General features: G+C 31.0%; 2 protein-coding genes across 5 annotated transcripts in view; one reads left to right on the top strand and one right to left on the bottom strand.

Annotated features, from left to right (window-relative positions):
* Positions 1-22,780, bottom strand: part of LOC142231916 (uncharacterized) — a 334,412-nt gene that overhangs the window by 94,131 nt on the left and 217,501 nt on the right. The gene's annotated exons all lie outside the window — the stretch shown is intronic.
* The window catches only part of fw (CUB and Sushi multiple domains furrowed), a 145,014-nt gene continuing 131,896 nt past the window's right edge, over positions 9,663-22,780 (top strand). Inside the window, exons 1-2 of one of the 3 annotated variants that reach the window (XM_075302579.1) lie at positions 9,663-9,937; positions 18,921-19,430. In XM_075302579.1, the coding sequence (XP_075158694.1) occupies positions 19,178-19,430 (253 nt within the window). In that variant the 5' untranslated portion in view covers positions 9,663-9,937; positions 18,921-19,177. Of the gene's footprint in view, positions 9,938-18,407; positions 19,431-22,780 lie in introns of all 3 variants that reach the window. The other 2 variants (XM_075302576.1, XM_075302575.1) reach the window with 2 other exon arrangements.

Genomic DNA, 22,780 nt, shown 5'->3' with positions numbered 1-22,780 from the left:
AACATTATATGCTTGTAACTTTTAGCACATTATTATAATGTTCATAAACAAGCATAACATGTTTGGGACATACACATGTGGACAGAAAAATAGGTTAAGTTTTTTTTTTTTTTTTTTTTTTTGTTAACGAGGCCATGGTTTTTTATATTTTATATTTTTATATCCACTATCATAGGACGGTGATGATAAGTTTGCCACTCCATATGTAACACATCGAAATATCGGTTTCCGACTACATACACCCTCAAAAAAAAATCGCTTCTTTAACATATGTTCCAAACATATTTTGCAGGAAGCACATATATTATTGGATACTGCCGAAACATTAATATGTTTGTTTTATGTGAACATATCATATGTTTGGAAGCATTTTGAGCCCAAAAATATTATATGCTTGGAAGAATTTTTCCCAAAGACGATTGTGCTCATTGCCTAACATACTCGTAATTTTCACTTCCACAAAATATTTTAGTTCTGGGCACCTTTTTCTGTAATACAAATAATGTTGAAGAAATTATTCACTTTTATAAATTTTTTAAATTTTACCTTTCGCCTGCACGGAGAATCGAACCGAGGACTATACAGTTTGTAAGCCAACAAACTACCCACTGGACTACGTAGCTGTTATAGTCACCAGTAGATAATTATCGTTATAAGTTACACTTATATAGCATAGTTTGCAGCGCCCACGAGCCCATGCAAACATAACATTATTTAACAGAAACATACATTTGTTTGCCACGTGGACTCTCCCGTCAACTCTCCCGGTTTCCATTTCTATTTCTTTCTCTATACTCTCTCTGTCGCTTTGAATAAAATATCACAACATATGTATGTTTAGTCGAAATTTGTAAATTTATATATGTTTGCATTCACACATATGATTTTTATGAAACATTCATGCCCCAAACATAATATATTCTAACATATTAACATAGATGTCCCAAACATTTAGTGTTAGTTTAGGAACATTCCTTGTTTGCACTTAAATATATTGTGTTTTAAAATTGTGCCCGAAACACATTTTGTTTATATCGGAACATATGAAAAACATATTTTTCTAAGAGTGTATATATTCATATATTCATGATCGGGGAGAAATTCTAAGTCGTTATAACGATGTCCGTCTGTATGTCTGGATATCTGTTGTAATCACGCTACAGCCTTCAATACCAAGCAGGTCAAGTTCAAAGATGAGCTATATCGATCCATGTTTCGACATTGCCCCCATATAAACCGAGCTCCCGATTTGACTTCTTGAAGGTGTAGAACATACAGTTTTCAACCTATTTGATTAAAAGTTTAAAACCATAGGTAATTTAGGTTTGTAAAGAGTTATGTTCAATTTTGTATATATCGGTCCATATTTTGATATAGCCCCTATAAAGCCCGAACTCCCGATTTGACAACATGAGGACATGGAAGCTACAATTTCCATCCGATTTACTTTAAATTTGAAATCTAGAGGAACTTTAAGTCACTTAAGTGTTGTGCAAATTGAATCGGAAGCAATTTTGCAAAAGGTATGGATCAACGGTGAACATACTTTTCAGTAGACTGTGATAAAATTGAATGAATCATACATTATGATATATATGATAGAAGATAATATATTTGGATTGTCCGAACTTTTTATTCTTGGTGATTTCAACATCTGCAAAAAGGAGCCTGTAGGCTGACTGAAAGAGAACTACTAGCGAAGGGATATTATACCATACTTTTTAAATATTCTCCCACAATTGTTTTTGGTAGCTGCTGAAATCTCCAAACAAGTGGCATATTTTCCTCAGTATATGGTAGCATAACTGTCTCCGACATATACTGGTACACAAAACTTCCGGTTAGAATAGCTGGGAAAGTTCGTTTAATTGAGACATGTCTAATGATATGAGTATAGATACCCAGCAAAAACTCCTATTACCAGGTATGAGTATGCCTGCGCCAAATTGGTAACAACTTCCTCGTACATATATCAATAGTAATACTTTTACACGGGCATGACATTGGAGGAAAGTACTTCTGTGCAAGCATACCAGCAGTCGAAAAATAAGTACTTCTTCGCAAGTATACCAGCTCTCCAAAAATAATATCTTTACCATAAAGATAGCCAAAACGTGCCAATGTGGTGCAATGGTTAGCATGCCCGCCTTGCATACACAAGGTCGTGGGTTCGATTCCTGCTTCGACCGAACACCAAAAAGTTTTTTCAGCGGTGGATTATTCCACCTCAGTAATGCTGGTGACATTTCTGAGGGTTTCAAAGCTTCTCTAGGTGGTTTCACTGCAATGTGGAACGCCGTTCGGACTCGGCTATAAAAAGGAGGTCCCTTGTCATTGAGCTTAACATGGAATCGGGCAGCACTCAGTGATAAGAGAGAAGTTCACCAATGTGGTATCACAATGGACTGAATAGTCTAAGTGAGCCTGATACATCGGTCTGCCACCTGACCTAACCTAACCTAACTTACCCAAAACGTGCGAGCTCAACCCTGTTGTTTTGTAATACAACACACTATACCACGCTCCACGACATGGTTCTATTCAATAATGTTATTTTGTAATATAAATTATGTACTATACAACTTTAGAAAACAAACGTATATTTTATTGGCAATTTTTTTCTGAAATGTAATATGACATTACTTTTCGCTACTATTAACGGTACCCGCTGTAGAGCCGAACCCGTACCTCAAGATATGATGTTGATTACCGGTATTAATAGAAAGAAGCACTTTTTGCCTACACAGGTAAGTTATTATTTTAAATCACAGGTAATACTGCAAGTAGTAACTTTTTGATTACCGGTATTACTGAAAGAATCACTAGTGCTTACCCAGTTTTTGCTGGGTAGAAATACTTAAACATGGTTGAAGAGTTCAATGTTATATATTTCACGGATTTCGGTAAACTTGTTTATGTTTGCGAGAAAACAATAGTTTTACGACAAAAATGTCTCTTGCTGATCATATTTTTCTTTTTCTGCGTGTTGTTCCCGTCAATGTCAGATATTGTTTATAGTCTTACAGACCGTTTCGGTACGTCGAACGAGCTCTATCGATCGGCTGAAGTGGAAACAAACAGCTGAATTTATAACCAAAAATAAACTGTTTCTATGCATTTCAGTCAATCGATAGAGTTCGTTCGACATACAGCAACAGACTGTTATTTTAATGTGTAAGGAATCTACACATAACTGATGCCCTGGTATTTGCCATGCAATTGTATCCAATTTATCTGCCTCATGCTAATGAAATTAGAACATAATTGTTTTCTTGATTGAATCTTTATGTTTAAGTGAAATATGTCTTTGTCCCAAAAAAATAAACATGAATGTACTTTTTTAATACTACAATACAATAGGACTGGTGTTAAAACCTAAAATAGACAATCATGCTAATCTATACTACTGTTAACTTCGTAGAAAATTATTATTTTAGAATTGTATTAATTTAAAAGGGAACAATATTTCTCAAGTCATGGGACAAAACACAGTGGGTTGTATTCAAAATAATTGCTATATTTTTTATAACTACCACCACATAGTGATTTATTCTGATTTAGTTAATGTTTTGCACAAGGAATATGTATATTAGATAGTGTCGTCAAGTGTGCTAAATTTGATATCGAAATCGGTTCAGATTTACCCAGCAAAAAAAAATTGGAAGTTCTTCTAAACGAAAAACTTGAAAAGTACTTCCAAAAATGTTCTCTCAAAAATGTTCTCTCAAAGATGTTCTTTATTTTAACTGCTCAAGGAGTTCATTTGAGTCCATTTTTTTATAACTCTCTTTTTTCATATTTTTAATGGTAAATTTAAAATTTTATTGTGCCAAATAGGTTAAAAACATATTAAGAATTAATAAAATAATGCAAATTATTTAAATTTTGCTGAAAAAAAATGCAAAATCCTTTCTAGAAAAATTGCGAATTTTTAAAAATAGTTGATGTCAAACGTTATAATGCATTAAAAATCATGAAAAAATTTTAAAAATTACTTATTCGTCAAAATATCACAAAATGTCTTAATTCACATCCAAAACACTGGATTCGCATCACACCTTAAGAAGTAATGCAAATTCAGTGCAACGGCTGTTGAAATGGTGGACATTAGATAGAGTCACGGCCTAAAGGAAAAAAAAAGTTGATGCGGTCACCCCCCAGTTTTGTAGCATATTCGAAGACAATTTCAGAACACGCTACATGATTTTTTAAGTCTGTCCATATTTTTGTGACCTATTGACTTTTTAAAATCTCTGTAACTTTTTTGTTTATGAATATAAGTAAATACTTCAAAAGCAAAAGTTTCATATTTTGTTAAGATCTTCATAATGGTTATGAGAAATGGGCATCATAGGTGTATACGAAGCGAAATAAAAAAATTAAAAATCAAATTTGACGTCGGAGTCAAAAATGACCAATGCACGAAATATAGCCCCTGATCAACCACGAACAACGATATGCGTTTCTTTTCGATCGGACTTCAAATGACAACACAGCACAATATATTGTATTTCGGGGGGTCGTAGGGTGCACGAAAAAAAAAGTTTTGTTGTTCTGAAATTGTCTTCGAATATGCTACAAAATTGGGGGGTGACCGCATCAACTTTTTTTCGTTACCCTATCTAGTGGACATCCGTCCTATGACAAGCCCATGTTAAATGCATCGCTTCTGCGTCAATTTTGCACCTCTTTCGGATCCAAAAAGAAAATTTTCACTACTTTTTTGGCGACGCTTTTTTTGCTGGGTAGGTATAGCCACCATATAAATGTATATTTATAGAAATAAACTATTTCACCCGAGATAATGAGGTCAAGTGAAAATTTTTGGCGAATTTTAGTTAGCAACGGTCTAAATATAATACATTATTGGAAAGATATTTGAAGAGAACATTTTTCTCATGTAATCGAAAAAAAAAATAAATTTTTGGGGTAAGCAACAATTGTTTTAAATACAATTTTTTTGGGAAATTAAAAATATGAAATGAATAAGTTCAATAGATAATAACCCGACGAAAGATTAAATGTAAGTGTATTCCCTTTTACAAACAGTTGAAATGTTTATGAAAAATTAAAAGTAAGTTAATTGTTATATTATATACACAGTCTCACACAAGTTTACATACGGTTAAAAAATGTATATTTTCTTTAAATAATAAAATTTTAAAAAATATACATATATATCTTTTAGTTTTAGTATATTAATTTAAAAAACAAAGTATTTGTTAATTTTCAAGAAGATTTTTTTGGTGTGGGTTATAAACAACAACAAGAAACAGCTTTAGTTAAGAAGTAAAAAACTCAGGGGTATGTAAACTTGTGTGAGACTGTGTATAATGTCAGATTCAATAAAAAAAACATCCCTGAAGAAGCTTGAATCCCCCAACGTTTGATGACAAAAAGTGGAATAAATTGATCTTTTATTCGCATTAAACCTTAAAAGCCCAAAAATAACAGAAGAATCTTAAACCTTTATAACTTTTGAACTAATTATGTCACCATTATGATTTTTATAGATTTTTACATAGAAAATTGTTTTAAGAAATTTTACTGAATATATCATCCCCAAAATCCGTATCAAAAATCCCAAAATCTCCAAAGTGGGGACAAATATTAAAACAACCTTAATTTTTTGTAATCTCTACATTTCTCAGGTGTTTACCGGTAGGAATTTTAAAACCTTTTAAAATTAGTTAGTGGACACTTGATGCCTTTTGGAAAATAGATCGGCGTAGCAATAAATTTGTTTTTTTTTTTTTTTTATAAATAATCAATTTTTATACCCTGCGCCAAACTGTGGAACAGGGTATTATAAGTTAGTGCATATGTTTGCAACACCCAGAAGTAGACGAGATAGACACATGGTGTCTTTGGCAAAAATTCTCAGGGTGGGCTCCTGAATCGATATAGCCATGTCCGTCTGTCCGTGAACACATTTTTGTAATCAAAGTCTAGGTCGCAGGTTTAGTCAATTCGACTTCAAATTTGGCCCAAGTATGTGCTTTGGCTCAGAATAGAAACCTATTGATTTTGGAAGAAATCTGGTCACACGCTCATAAAAAATCGCTTCTGTAACATATACTCCCAAACATATTTTGCTTCAAGCATATACATTTTTGGCTATTGCCCAAACATTTATATGTTTGATCTCTTCCAATATATAATATGTTTGAAAGCATATTGGTCTAAACAATATATGTTTGGGTAGTCAATTTCCAAACATTTTGTATTTTTGCATCCAAATTCAATAATGTTGTCTTCCAAAAAACAATATGTTATTATGTGAACATATAATATGTTTGGAAGCATATGTTTGGAAGCATTTTGCACACAAAAATATTATATGCTTAAAAAAAATTCTCCCAAACAATATTGTGCTCAAAATTTTATTTATTTATTTATATATTTACAATCATAATGAATTATGAAAATAAACAGGTAATATCGGTGCTAACAACATAGGTTTTCGAACTGAATGCTCAAAATTTTGTTTCTGCCTAATTGTATATTCCCCCACATCTTTCTCACTTCCACGAGATTTTTTAGTTATTAGCACCTTTTTCTGTAATACAAACATTTTAGAAGAAATTATTCAATTTTATGATTTTTTTATTTTAATTTTACCTTTTGCCGGACGGGGATTCGAACAGCGGACCACACAGTTTGTAAGGATCAAAGAAGTAGCTGATCAATTGCCCAAGGAAAAATAAAATGTTAATTTTGTAATAATTTTGCAACAACCACCAACTTAATTCAATATCGCTCCCTGTTAAATAGCGCTCCAAGCTACTAAACACATATATGTTTATAGGCTATTTCTAAATTAATATATGTTTGCATCCAAGCATATTATATTTACAAACATTTTATGTCCCAAACATAATATGTTCTAACATATTAACATATATGTCCCAAACATGTTATGCTAGTTTATGAACATTATATGCTTGCACTCAAAAATATGGTGTTTAAAAATTTGTTTTCCAAACATATAATGTTTATAGCCAGACATATGAAAAACAGTCTTTTTCATCGGTGCAGATTTAGATATAGCTCCCATATATATATTTCGCCCGATATGGACTTATATGGCCCCAGAAGCCAGAGTTTTACCCTAATTCGCTTAAAAGAAGAACAAGTAGTACTATAGTCAAGTGTGCCAAATTTAATTGAAATCGGTTCAGATTTAGATATAGCTCCCATTCGCACGATATGGACTAATACGGTCTCAAAAGCCAGAGTTTTACCCCAATTTGGTTGAAATTTTGCACAGGGAGTAGAATTAGCATTGTTGCTATGCGCGCCAAATTTGGTTGTCAAGTGTGCCAAATTTAATTGAAATCGGTTCAGATTTAGATATAGCTCCCATATATATCTTTCGCACGATATGGACTAATACGGTCTCAAAAGCCAGAGTTTTACCCCAATTTGGTTGAAATTTTGCACAGGGAGTAGAATTAGCATTGTTGCTATGCGCGCCAAATTTGGTTGAAATTGGTTCAGATTTAGATATAGCTCCCATATATAGCTTTCGCCCGATTTACACTCATATGACCACAGAGGCCAATTTTTGCTCCAATTTAGTTGAAATTTTGCACAGGGAGTAGAATTAGCATTGTAGCTATGCGTGCCAAATTTGGTTGAAATCGGTTCAGATTGAGATATAGCTCCCATATATATGTTTTTCTAATTTCGACAAAAATGGTCAAAATACCAACATTTTCTTTGTAAAATCGCCACTGCTTAGTCGAAAAGTTGTACAAATGACTCTAATTTTTCTAAAATTCTAGTACATATATATCGAGCGATAAATCATAAATAAACTTTTGCGAAGTTTTCTTAAAATAGCTTCAGATTTAAATGTTTCCCATATTTTTTTACTAACATTGTGTTCCACCCTGGTGCATTAGCCGACTTAAATTTTGAGTCTATAGATTTCGTAGAAGTCTATCAAATTCTGTCCAGATCGAGTGATATTTAAATATATGTATTTGGGACAAACCTTTATATATAGCCCCCAACACATTTGACGGATGTGAATTGGTATCGAAAATTTAGATCTACAAAGTGGTGCAGGGTATAATATAGTCGGCACCGCCCGACTTTAGACTTTCCTTACTTGTTTACAATTAGTTTGTGGACACATTAGGCTTTTTGGAAAATAGATCGGCGTAGCAAAAGATTTGTTTTGTTTATAAATAATCGATTTTGGGATGAGAAGAACTCGTGTTTTATAAGAAACAAGCAAAAATTGGGGAGAAATCTAGAAAATAGGTGTTACAACAGAAATAATGTAGAAGTCTATTTCGAAAAATAAACTGGTCAAAATTCGGTATTTTTTTATAAATTTCAGATTGTGGAGTCTACAACATTTAATCTAAAGAACATTTGTACCTAATTTACAATGCAGTTAAGAAAAACAAACTGCAAAGGAATTCCAGCAAAGGTTCCGCCCAAAAACAGAATTTCTACGTTCAAGATAATGACCCCAAATTGTTAAAACTTTGCAAAAAAAAAACATAAAGTTATGAGAACCATATCAACTTTTTTTACTATCCAGCAAAGAAAAAAATCATTGAAATCGGTTCATAATTGCGAATTTGACAGCTAAAACAAAATTTCATAACCCCGAGGTGACCAAATTTCGACGCCTGCAAGTCAGCCCGTGGACCCACTAGGGGTTCACAAACTTGCAAATTTAGAGGAAAACACCTCAAAGAAAACATCTTTATCGCTTCTAAAGACATCTTCATCAATTAAGCCAAAGAAGTGGAGAGTTCAAGTAAGTAAAAACAATTTCATTAATTTTAAAGAAGTTTTGTGAATTATTAAAGTCAAGTTTACCTTAGTCAAAATGTTTTTTCTTTCATGTTATGATACCATGTTTATTTCGAATCACTTAATTATAAGGATAAAATGACTTCATTGTAAAGTTTATCGACTTTTGGACAAGAAAAAAAACTTTATATCAGAGAAATGCGTCTTCTTTGCTAAACAAAATTCGCATTTTAAGGACATGACATTTTTGACCTCACGACAATATTTTTTTCAGTGCATCTGAAATTAGGTTTATATCGGAAGTGTTTAATACGCATGTTTAATAACACCTTACAAAATTACTTATTTAAATATAGGGTTTGTTATCGCAAAGATCTTGAAATTCGGCTGGCACAAAAATTGTGTTTTCAATGGGATAATTTTTTTCCTTTAATACATCTATAATTGGTCTCATACTGATTGTATGAAAATCAATACATTTTTATTTTAATTCTTCACGAAATATTTTTTGACTACAAAATAAGCCACCTTAAGCCATTGTGCGAGGCTGTATTTTGGTCTGAAAACTGTGGCAACCGAAAAACAACCTTAAATTACTCGATTGTATTATGGGAAAAATACGGCAAATTAAAACTGTAAAACAACTAATTCCTGATGCAGTAGTTGTTTGTTTGGCTGGGGGCCAATCATTCAGTCAGCACAAGCAACGAAAAAGTCTACACAACTAAGCCGCAAATATGCTTACGATACAAAAAGCTTTGAGATTGCGCAGTTTCAAAACAACACAAATCTACTCAACTTGTGTGGAGACCATAGGTGGTAACTATGGGGTTTACTGTCAGCTTGTGACATGCGCAAAACTTAAACCAGTTATGAGACAACTTTCATTACGTGCTGACGTTTCGAACGGATCACAACGTCGTTATTGTGAACGCGCGTCGCAAAGCGGTTAACATTTTTCTTAATATTTTTGTGTTTGAAAATTGAACGTGTTTTATGTTGCGCCGAAAATTCAACACGCGTGAGAGTGTGTACATTTCGTTTCCATTTGAGTGATTGCATCGAAGCGGTAGCCAAACAACTTTGGCATTTGGAAAATATTTGTCCAAGTGTTAATTGAATGTGACAGTGAATGTTTTTACCATGCGGTTTGATCTATAAGGTGGGAAAGAAAAGAAAAAAAAGAGATTTTCCAGAACTATGTTTCAGTTTTCTTGGAAAAATGTGTTTTGTAATTTGTCCATTTACTTATGATTGCCTAAGAGAGTTTTAGACATTGTCTAAATTACATTTTTAAAGCGAGGTCAGCCAGTTAAAGCTGTTGCCCTATACTAGCCACCGCCGCCGCCACCATCACCGATGCTGGTTGTGGTTTTTTTTTTCGTTCAGTACTTTTGTTGGTGGTTTAAACCAAACTTCTGGCAAGACATACTGGTTATCGGTTTCAGATATCTTGCAGTCAGCTTGTATGCATTACTGCTCACTTCGGACACATGTAATTTATTTTTATATATATTTTTTGGCTAATAAATACCAAAAAAAAAAAAAAAAAAAAAACAGAGCAAGCTGAAAACGGTCTATATGGTTAACAGTTGGCCAGAGAAATACAACAGTGATGGTTTTAAGTGTCTGGTAACTGAATGAAAAAAAAAAACAAAAATGAAGAGAAAGGATATTATAGGAAAACGGATAAAAAAATTAAACATTAAAAAAATAAATTAATTGCAAATAAACATTTTCAAATTACCTTATTTGGTAATATCCCTGTCAAAAATACTAATAGTCCATAAAAAAAATCATTACTCGTAGCCAAAGCATAAGATCCCCGTTTAAAAAATATTCTAATAACTTGTTTGTTATATAAATAAAAAAAAAATATATACATATATAAAAGTGTTTAAAGTTCATAATTGAATTCCGGTTTGCAAAGAAAACGATAGTAATAAATGCGAAAAAATAAAAACAAAATTGCATATGGAAAAAAGTGTCTCAAGTGTACTCGCTTTGCTAGCTAATAACAAAAAAAAAACCAACTCAAAAACATAAATAATAAAACAAAAGACTTAAGCAACAAACGTGTTTGGGGCCACATGAAGTGCTGTGTAAAAAACCACATAAATAAATTTAAATTGCATTTTAGTTTGCCTTCAAATTGTGATAAAAAAAGTAAATAAAGATTAACTGAAAAAAATGTTATTCCAGAGACTTGTCTAATAAACTCTCAATTTTGAGATATATAAATTGGAACAAACCTTTTTTCAAGAAATTAGCATATTTTTTATGATGATCTTTTTTTCACATGGTTGGCTAACAAAACCTGAGAGAATCTCATTTAAGGAGTTAAATAATTTATAACTTCGAATGGCATTTTCAAGTGACCTAATACCATATGGAGGCTACCTAGAGTTGTTATTTATTGTTCATCGGTTCATTTCGATTCGTAGCTATTAAAAGAGATCACAATTGATGCTTTTTATATTCCTTATTCTTCTGGGATGGTTGTGAGAGTTCTAGGAATTTACGAAAAAATTTTATTGTTAATTTTATTGTAAAAAAAAAACATTATTTAAGGTAGATGGGCAAATATTAACAGATATTCTGCTAATTGGCTTCTTAAGTAGTTTTCGTTGAAGAACTAGAAATGATGACATCAATAAAAATTTTGTACATGGTTTATAGTGAATGATTTGTCAAAATTAAAAATCGTGATACACTCAAAAAAAAGTTAACTCTCTATTTCACTAAAGCCAATTGAACTTTATTTTGGTTTATGGAATTATTATGTTTGGAGAATGTTTCCTTTACTCTAATAATTTTTGTGTACGTTAGTTAAATTAACTAAAACCGAGAAAAACAATATACACAAATGAAGCATAAAGATTAACTAAATTAGTGTCTTTCTCAAAATAGTTAAGTATTTCTTTAAATTTGTAAATTTTACCAAAAATGCATCCATCATGAACTTCGTATGTCACTAAAGACATTCTTGCGATTTTGAACTCCAAGATTCAAACTACAAAATTTTCTTTAACAAACGAAAAACTTAGTTATGTCCAATAAATTTTCTTGATTTTGTCAAAAAATATTGACTTATTTTTATGACATCGGTGTGATGTCAACGTTTGTAATATTGTTTAGTTAAAATTTTCTACAAATATTCAAAACTAAAATTAACCGAAAGTTTTCTTCCTGGTGGATTCACTGTTTTTTCAGTGTACTCTCCAGCTTCCATCCAATTTCAATTAGAAAATCTTATTAAAATTTTTAAGTTCAAAATAAATAAAAATATTTTAGTGTAATTTTCAAAAATAGTACAAAATAACTTTATTGTGTTTAGTGTGGTAATCATTTCGCGCAAAAGATTTTTTCTTTACTTTTAGTTTATTTTTACTTTTATGAGAAGGAAACCAGCAAACAAATTTGGAAATACTTCTAAAGACATAACTTTAAAAACATTTCCAAAAATGTCCTCCCAAGATGTTCTTTATTTTAAATACTCAGGAATTCTTTTAATTCAATTTTTTATAACTCGCTTAACATATATTATATTTTTAAAGGGTAATTTTAACTTCTGTTTGTTTCTAAAGGCACAACTTTAAAAGTACTTCCAAAAAATGTCCTTTATTTTAACTGTACAGGAAGTTTATTTGAGTCAGTTTTTTTAAAATTGGCTTTATCATTTTTTTTATTTTTTTATGTTTATAGCTCGCTTATTTTATATTGTTAAAGGGTACACCCTCACAAAAAATCGCTTCTGTAACATATACTCCCAAACATATTTTGCTTCAAGCATATACATTTTTCGGTATTGCCCAAACATTTATATGTTTGATCTCTTCCAATATATACTATGTTTGAAAGCATATTGGTCTAAACAATATATGTTTGGGTAGTCTAAGTTCCAAACATTTTGTATTTTTGCATCCAAATTCAATAATGTTGTCTTCCAAAAAACAATATGTTATTATGTGACCATATAATATGTTTGGAAGCATTTTACATCCAAAAATATTATATGCTTAAAAAAATTCTCCCAAATAATATTGTGCTCAAAATTTTATTTATTTATTTATATATTTACAATCATAATGAATTATGAAAATATATTCCCCGACATCTTTCTCACTTCCACGAGATTTTTTAGTTCTTAGCACCTTTTTCTGTAATACAAACATTGTAGAAGAAATTATTCAATTTTATGATTTTTTTATTTTAATTTTACCTTTTGCCGGACGGGGATTCGAACAGCGGACCACACAGTTTGTAAGGATCAAAGAAGTAGCTGATCAATTGCCCAAGGAAAAATAAAATGTTAATTTTGTAATAATTTTGCAACAACCACCAACTTAATTCAATATCGCTCCCTGTTAAATAGCGCTCCAAGCTACTAAACACATATATGTTTATAGGCTATTTCTAAATTAATATATGTTTGCATCCAAGCATATTATATTTACAAGCATTTTATGTCCCAAACATAATATGTTCTAACATATTAACATATATGTCCCAAACATGTTATGCTAGTTTATGAATATTATATGCTTGCACTCAAAAATATTGTGTTTAAAAATTTGTGTTCCAAACATATAATGTTTATAGCCACACATATGAAAAACAGTCTTTTTCATCCGTGTAATTTTAACTTCTGTTTGTTTCTAAAAGCACAACTTTAGAAGTACTTCCGAAAAATGTCCCCAGTCCTTTATTTTAACTGTACAGGAAGTTTATTTGAGTCAATTTTTTTAAAAATTGGCTTTTTCATTATACTCTGCGCCACACTGTGGAACAGGGTATTATAAGTTAGTGCATATGTTTGCAACACCCAGAAGGAGACGATATAGACATATGGTGTCTCTGGCAAAAATGTTCAGGGCGGTCTCCTGAGTCGATATAGCCATGCCCGTCTGTCCGTGAACACATTTTTGTAATCAAAGTCTAGGTCGCAGTTTTAGTCCAATCGAGTTTATGTTTTGGTTCAAAATAGAACCCTATTGATTTTGATTGATTGATATAGCTTCCATATATATATATTTTGCCCGATATGGACTTATGTGGCCCCAGAAGCCAGAGTTTTACCCTAATTTGCTTAAAATTTTGCACAAGAAGAACAATTAGTACTTTAGTCAAGTGCGCCAAATTTTATTGACATCGGTTCAGATTTAGATATAGCTCCCATATATATCTTTCGCCCGATATGGACTAATACGGTCCCAGAAGCCAGAGTTTTACCCCAATTTGGTTGAAAATTTAAACAGGGAGTAGAATTAGCATTGTAGCTATGCGTGCCAAATTTGGTTGAAATCGGTTCAGATTTAGATATAGCTCCCATATATATCGTTCGCCCAATTTACACTCATATGACCACAGTGGCCAATCTTTTACTCCGATTTAATTGAAATTTTGCACAGGGAGTAGAATTAGCATTGTAGCTATGCGTGCCAAATTTGCTTGAAAACGGTTCAGATTTAGATATAGCTCCCATATATAGCTTTCGCCCGATTTACACTCATATGACCACAGAGGCCAATTTTTTGCTCCGATTTAATTGAAATTTTTCACAGGGAGTAGAATTAGCATTGTAGCTATGCGTGACAAAATTGCTTGAAATCGGTTCAGATTTAGATATAGGTCCCATATATATGTTTTTCTGATTTCGACAAAAATGGTCAAGATACCAACATTTTCCTTGTAAAATCGCCACTGCTTAGTCGAAAAGTTGTAAAAATGACTCTAATTTTCCTAAACTTCTAATACATATATATCGAGCGATAAATCATAAATAAACTTTTGTGAAGTTTCCTTAAAATTGCTTCAGATTTAATGTTTCCCCTATTTTTTTACTAACATTGTGTTCCACCCTAGTGCATAAGCCGACTTAAATTTTGAGTAGAAGTCTATCAAATTCTGTCCAGATCGAGTGATATTTAAATGTATGTATTTGAGACAAACCTTTATATATAGCCCCCAACACATTTGACGAATGTGATATGGTATCGAAAATTTAGATCTACAAAGTGGTGCAGGGTATAATATAGTCGGCCCGCCCGACTTTAGACTTTCCTTACTTGTTATTTTTATAGAAAATTTTGTCAAAATGTTTTTTTTTTATAGAAAATTTTGTCAAAATGTTATTTCTATAGAAAATTTTGTCAACATTTTATTTCTATAGAAAATTTTGTGAACATTTTATTTCTATAGAAAATTTTGTTAACATTTTATTTCTTTAGAAAATTTTGTCAAAATTTTTTTTTTAAATTTTATTTCTAATTTTTTTTTTTAATTTTATTTCTATAGTAATTTTTTTCAAAATTTTATTTCTATAGAAAATTTTTTCAAAATTTTATTTCAATAGAAAATTTTGACAAAATGTTATTTCTTAAGAAAATTTTGTCCAAATGTTATTTCTATAGAAAATGTTGTCAAAATTTTATTTCTATAGAAAATTTTGTCAAAATTTTATTTCTATAGAAAATTTTGACAAAATATTATTTCTTAAGAAAATTTTGTCAAAATGTTATTTCTATAGAAAATTTTGTCAAAGTTTTATTTCTATAGAAAATGTTGTCAAAATTTTATTTTTGTAGAAAATTTTGTCAAAATTATATTTCTATAGAAAATTTTGTCAAAATTTTATTTTTGTAGAAAATGTTGTCAAAATTTTATTTTTATAGAAAATACCCCAATGATGGGTATTCCGGAATACCCCAATGATGGGTATTCCGTACACCAAATAAACTGTCAGTGTCTGTTAATCAAACATAAAACTAGGAGATAGGCCTATGTAGGGACTACATTGAAAATATGTTGGCGTTAGCACTTATAGTTTTCTATTTTGGAGGCGGTTACGGTGCATTAACTAAAATTACTAATAGTGTTTAAATGATGCGATAATAAAGAAAATTGTTTTCTAACTCCCTACGTTGGTATTTTTGAAATTTCACCATTTTTGTTGGTTGCACCCAGAGAAGGAATATGATCACCTCAAACATATTTTAATAGCAAAATATTATTTTTGGGTAGTGAGCATGTAACATGGTTTTCGCAACCATTTTATTTTCTCGGAAATCATGTATCTGATTTCAACAATCAGGTTATATTTGACGAGAAAATAATATTTTAGTGACAAACATGTTACATGGTCACCATACAAAAATAATATTTTGCTCTTGAAACATGTTTGAGATGATCACATTCCTTCTCTGCGTGTGGACTTCCATGCTCTCGAAATAAAATCCTGCATCATGATATCAGAGTTTTTCTAGAAAACTTGGAAATCATATATTGAATGCGATTTGGATCACCAGTCCACTTTTAATATAGCCCCTAATAGGTTCTAACTTTCACTTAATTTCACTGTCTGTGAACAGAAAAAAATATCACTACAATATTTCCAATTAAAATTTCAATTGAATTTGAAAAAATATTCAATTAAAAATTTAATTGATTCAACAATTTTTGTTTTAATTGAAATAAAAGTGAATCACAAAAATTAATTGTATCAATTGCTATTTTAATTCGATCAATTAATATTTTATTTGACTTTGCTGATTGATACTATCATTTCTGTGATAAATTTCAATTAAAAATTAATTGGATCAATTAATTTCGTGATTGAAGACAAAAAATATTTTTTTTGTGTGTAGTTTTGGTTAATATGAGTACATCTGATAGTCTCATGTAGATCGATTTGAGTATCATAAACTTAATTGGATTTGGATGAAGGCGAAATGCTTAATATAGTTTACATGAGACCATTTTCCATTTTATACAGATGGATCTACTGATTTTACTTCTTTAGCTTTCAGTGTCAAAATATTTATACGTAAATTTGTCTAAAATAAGGAATATCATTTTTTATTGAAATAAATCAAATATTGCTCACATCAGCTTATATTTTGATATTTATGTCCGATTAATATTTTACTTTTTTAGAGATATGTCGGTCAATTATAGATATTATTAGGATGTATTATTAGAATGTATACCCAATTTAAAACATTCTTGTGGATTTAATTTTTGAGAAGAAAGAACGAACTTTGAAATGAGTAGAGAATATATGACTACCCATTTGAAAACACAGAAAGAAATATCACCAAAATTGAAAATGTAATTGATTTTTAAAAAATATTTAATTAAAAACTTAATTGGTTCAACAATTTTTTTAATTGAAACAAAAATCAATTACAAAAATTCATGTTATCAATTAATTTTTTTAATTGGAACATTTAATTTTGTAATTGACTTTGGTGACTGATACTATCATTTGTGATTGAAACATTTCAATTTAAAATCAATTAGATCAATTAATTTCATGATTGAAGGCAAAAAATATTTTTTCTGTGTATCTTCACCATGTATTTCAATTAAATTTTATTTGCTTTTTTCAATAACTAAGACTTTAATATATTTTTGTCTAAAAAAAGTTAATTGTAATAATTTTTAAAAACCGTCTAAGAAAATTATTTAGATCAAAATTTAAAATGTGTTTTTTAATTTTATAATTTGTATGTATATGACATTGTACTTAAATTGTCATTGTTTGGTTTTTCAATTTTACAAATAAAAATCTAAGAATTGTTAAAGAAAAAAATCTTTGGTGAAGGAAAAAGATACCTCGTTTTGTTTTATAATTTTTAATTGTAATGTAATTCATGAAATTGGGTTATTAAAATTCCTAATAATATTACAAAGGAGTCATGAGTTACAAAGTTGGAGGAAAAAAAAAAAATGAATGGGTATAAATCGATTTATTTAATCGAATTTATAAATTACATTTGAAACTATGTCAATCTTATAATGATTTCAAGAAATTGATATCATTACCTTTTATAAATATATTTTTCTTTATTTTCTGGAGCCCCCATAATGTCTTGTGGCTTCTATATGCGCTTTGCCAGAGATATGTCAGACAAATGTAGATTAAACACAGATGTTCAAATTGTATTATTGGACTACAAAAGATAAATTTGAAAAAAAACAACTGTCGAATAAATTTTTGTTTTGACAAGAAGCCAATGCACGATTTGCGTGGAGATCTTTGTTCAAGATTGAATTCAAGTCACATAGAAAGAAATATATTTCCAATTCAGAAAAGACATTATTAGGTAAATATGTTATAATTTCAAAAGAAAATCAGAGATCAATAAGCTAATGTTAAAAATTTATTTGATTTTGAAAAAAATAATCAATAAAATTTGCTAACAAATATATATTGACTACTTTTTTTCTCCTTGTTTAATGAACTTAAATATTTTGCTTAAATTTTATGATATAATCTTATATAGATAGCCTTCAAATGCTAAGCTTATATTTCAATTACATTTACTACATGAACAAAAACGAAAGACTTAAGAAACAAACTCAATGCTAACTCATCATAATAGTATTGCATTTGCTGCAGCTGCTGCAAATCGTGAATTATTCACATCAAGTCATCAAGAATACTAAAGCAACATAAAAAACCGCGAAAACAACATAAATAAACGTGAGAAAGTTTTTCCAAGAGGTAGTAGCTACAGGCAAAATAATAAAATTATTGTAAAGACTTCTGACCCCCTTGATGAGTATGAACAGCAAAAATAATTGTGTGTATTAATTAATTGCATAAATATAATGTAAAATTTCAATAGATAAAATTTACAGATAAAATTGATTTAAAGTGAAAAAGTGTTGATAATTATAAAAAAAAGCAAAAAAAAAAAAACTCTAAAACAAAAACTACATAACGACATCAAGATAATTATGGAGTAACAATGGAATATACCTAAATACAACATCAACCCTCTATGCCATCACAAAATTCCATACACAAATGTTTGCCGGCAATACATAGACAAATATAAATCTTCATTATAGTCTGACAAATCCGCTAAAAATTACGAATCCATCAACTGCTTACAGCTGGAGTGAAAAAAAATTGCTGTGAAAATCCAAAACAATACAAAAACAGACAGCAACAAAACCTGAAGAAAAATTACAATTTGTTGGAGTTGTTGAAATGATGCTGATGCTGTAGCTATTTTGAATCAAAGCCAAAATAACTTTAGCCACAAATCGAAAATAATTGCATGTGCTACACAACCAGCAATCAAGCATTAGCGAAGTACTTATTTAAACTTTTTTCTTTTTTTTTTTTTGAAAAGAAAACATCCAGCTGCTGTTAATGTTGCCGCCGAAGCAGCATAAACCACCGCTGCGAACATAGTTCAACAACATTTGTGACGTGTTGCCGTGCAATATGTAAACGATTTTCTCGAATGCACAAATTTTGCATAATTTAAAGAAAATCAACAAAAGCCCAAGGCAAAAGGCAAGGGAACATTTTTGCGTTTAATTTATTGTAAAAATCCAAATTTTTTGCCAAACAAAAGCACCTTAGAAAAAGTAAGAAGATAAAAATATGCTGTCAACGCCCCTATCAAACACACAGTCTGGACCTATATCAACAAAATACTCGAAGTCTACCACTGGTCGTAAAGGAAAAATGTCACATATGCGCCAAGCTGTTGGTAGTAGGATGGTAACGGCTGCTGGTATCTTCAAATTAACAAAGTTCACTACTATCTTGCATGACAGAGGATTAGCCGCAATTGGAGGCATATGGTTTTGGACATTACTCTTAATGGTTGCATTGCGTGCCACATCAAGTCAAGGTGAGTTGCTTGATAAAATCCCTAGTTTTTTTTGTCTTACACAATTTCCACATTAGTTTAAATTTTGTAAAAAGCTTAGATAAAAACACATTCGGCTCGCTCGTAAATGTGTACATATTTTGCTAGAGGTGTTGGGTATATTACAAGTTTGTGTTTTTTTTTTAGCAAATTAATTAATTTTAGTTTTGTTGCTGTAAATGATTAGAAATTGGTAAAACATTAAATTTAAGTATGAATAGACATTTTGGGAGCAACTTCAAGGTTCACATAGACCAGTGAGGGAGTACAATTATAAATTTTTAGAAAATCGATCAAAGAGAATTAGTTGGACGGGTCGAAAATTATTATTATTGAGATTTTGTATGAATCAGGAAGGTATGAATTAGGGATCTAAGGTGAGTTGAAATAATATTTGTCAAACGATTTCTACAAATTTCTGAGCCTTTGGGATTTTAATATGAGTCAATTATAATTTGTACTGGCCATTTGTTAAGACTCAATCGATTTCTACAAATTTCTGAGCCTTTGGGTATATAGTAGGAGTCAATTATAATTTGTACTGGCCATTTGTTAAGACTCAATTTTTTTTGTTTTGTCAAAGAGCGGACATCCTTTTTCTACTAGAATACGATTTCTGTTCACTATAGCCATCCCGAATAAATTCATAGTGGAGGGTACGACACCTTTCATTTCGTATGCGGAAGATGGACATCGATTTTTATTTTTTTTTATACTTTCCACCATACGATGGGTATACCCCCTATTCTTCATCATTCAGTTTCAGACCCCGTAAAGTATATATATTCTGGGTTGTGGTGAAATTCTGAGCATGTCCGTCCGTCCGTCTGTGCACTGAAAAAATTATCTACGTGATATTAAAGAATACGCAGCCTAAATTTTAGGATGTGCAATTAACAAAGTATTGAAGACAAATTTCTTTAAAATAATAAAATTTTAATTAAAATAAAGTTTATTTAATTTAACTTAGGACAAAAATTTTGTAAATTTGCATCCCTCCGTTAAACTTGCATGTCTTTGAACTAACGCAAATTTTCCTTAAAGTAAAGAAACACATTTTTGATTTAGAGAAATTGTCCTTAAATGAACTGAAATATTGAAACTTTAGATTTAAGATAAAAACGCTTCAAATATAGGCTAATACTTATTTTGAGGATTTAGCATATTTGGTTTAAAGTTTTTGTTTTTTTTGGAATAAAGAAGACATTTTTTACTTTGAAGTATCCGCTATAATTTGCTTTTTTAAAGTGGCATTTGTTTGTCCGTGAATAGCTTCCCAGCAAAAAAAGCATCGCCAATAAAGTAGTGAAAATGTTCTTTTTGGATCCAAAAGTGGTGCAAAATTGGCGCAGAAGCGATGAATTTAACATGGGCTTGTCATAGGACGGATGTCAACCATTTTAACCGTCGTTGCACTGAGTTTGCATCACTTCTTAAGGTGTGATGCGAATTCAGTGTTTTGGATGTGAATTAAGAAATTTTGTGATATTTTCACAAATAAATAATTTTTACATTTTTTATGAGTTTTAATGCATTCTTATGCTTGTTTGGAACGTTTGACATCAAATATTTTCAAAAATTCTCAATTTTCCTAGAATGGATTTCGAATTTTTTTTTCGACAAAATTTAAATAATTTTTACCATTTTATTAATTCTTAATCTATTTTTAACCTTTTTGAAACAAAAAATTTTAAATTTTCCATTAACAATATGAAAAAAGCGAGTTATAAAAAAATTGACTCAAATGAACTTCCTGTGCAGCTAAAATAAAGAACTTCTTCGGGAGTACATTGTTGGAAGCGCTTTTAAAGTTGTGCCTTTAGAAGAACTTGTATAAAATTTTGATTATGAGATCCGTATCCTAATTTAGTTTTATTGATCCTATATTTAAAAATTTCTTTATTTTAATGAAGCCGCATCTTTGGCTCGGAATCAATATTAAAATCCTTAAAGGAAGGTTAAAATCTTTGGATCCAAGTAAACTTTTTTCTGTGTGGGGAAATCACGACTTGAAACTTGGCACAAGTAGTTGTTATTGATGTAGGTCGGATGGTATTGCAAATGGGCCATATCCACTTTTACGTATAGCCCCCATATAAACGGACCCCAAAATTTGGCTTGCGAGGCCTCTAAGAGAAGCAAATTTCATCCGATCCGGCTGAAATTTGGTACATGGTGTTAGTATATGGTCTCTAACAACCATGCAAAAATTGATCCATATCGGTCCATAATTATATATAGCCCCCATATAAACCGATCCCCCGATTTGGCTTGCGAGGCCGCTAAGAGAAGCAAATTTCATCCGATCGGGCTGAAATTTGGTACGTGATGTTAGTATATGGTCTCTAACAACCATGCAAAAATTGATCCATATCGGTCCATTATTATATATAGCCCCCATATAAACCGATCACCAGATTTGACTTCCGGAGCCTCTTGGAAGACCAAAATTCATCTGATTCAGTTGAAATTTGGTACGTGGTGTTAATATATGGCCTCAAACTCGCATGCAAAAATTGGTCGATATTGGTCCATAATTATATATAGGCCCCATATAAACCGATCCCCAGATTTGACCTCCAGATCCCCTTGGAAGAGCAAAATTCTTCCCATTCGGTTGAAATTTGGTACGTGATGTACCATGCAGGAATTGGTTCCTATCAGTCCATAATTATATATAGCTCCCATATAAACCGATCCCAGGTTTGACCTCCGGTGCCTTTTGGAGAAGCAAAATTCATCCGATCTGCTTGAAATTTGGTACGTGGTGGTAGCATATGATATTTAACAACCATGCCAAAAGTGGTCCATATCAGTCCATAATCATACATAGCCCCATATAAACCGATCACGAGATTTGGTTTTGGAGCCTCTTGGAGGAGCAAATTTCATCCGAGTGAGTTGAAATTTGGTACATTGTGCTAGTATATGGTCGTTAACAACCATGCCTAACTAGGTCCATATCGGTCTATAGTTATATATGGCCCTCAGATAAATCAATCCCCAATCACACAAAAATTGGCCCATATCAAGTTCATAATTGTATATAGCCCCCATATAAGCGACCATGGGGTTTCAATTCTGGCTCTCTACGTACAAAAAGTCCATATCGATTCGTAGTTATTTGTAGACTTAACTATACATAACATTTTTGTCTAATATATACCATGTATGGACTAAATCACAATTTAGAAAACAATGTTAAGAAGTTTTAAGATGCCACAACCGAAGTAATTCGATTGTGGATGACAGTCTTTCGTAGAAGTTTCTACGCAATCCATGGTGGAGGGTACATAAGATTCGGCCTGGCCGAACTTACGGCCGTATATACA

The sequence above is a fragment of the Haematobia irritans genome, chromosome 3 (assembly GCF_050003625.1).
Source record: "Haematobia irritans isolate KBUSLIRL chromosome 3, ASM5000362v1, whole genome shotgun sequence".
NCBI lineage: Eukaryota > Metazoa > Arthropoda > Insecta > Diptera > Muscidae > Haematobia > Haematobia irritans.
This window is presented reverse-complemented; position numbering and strand designations above follow the sequence as displayed.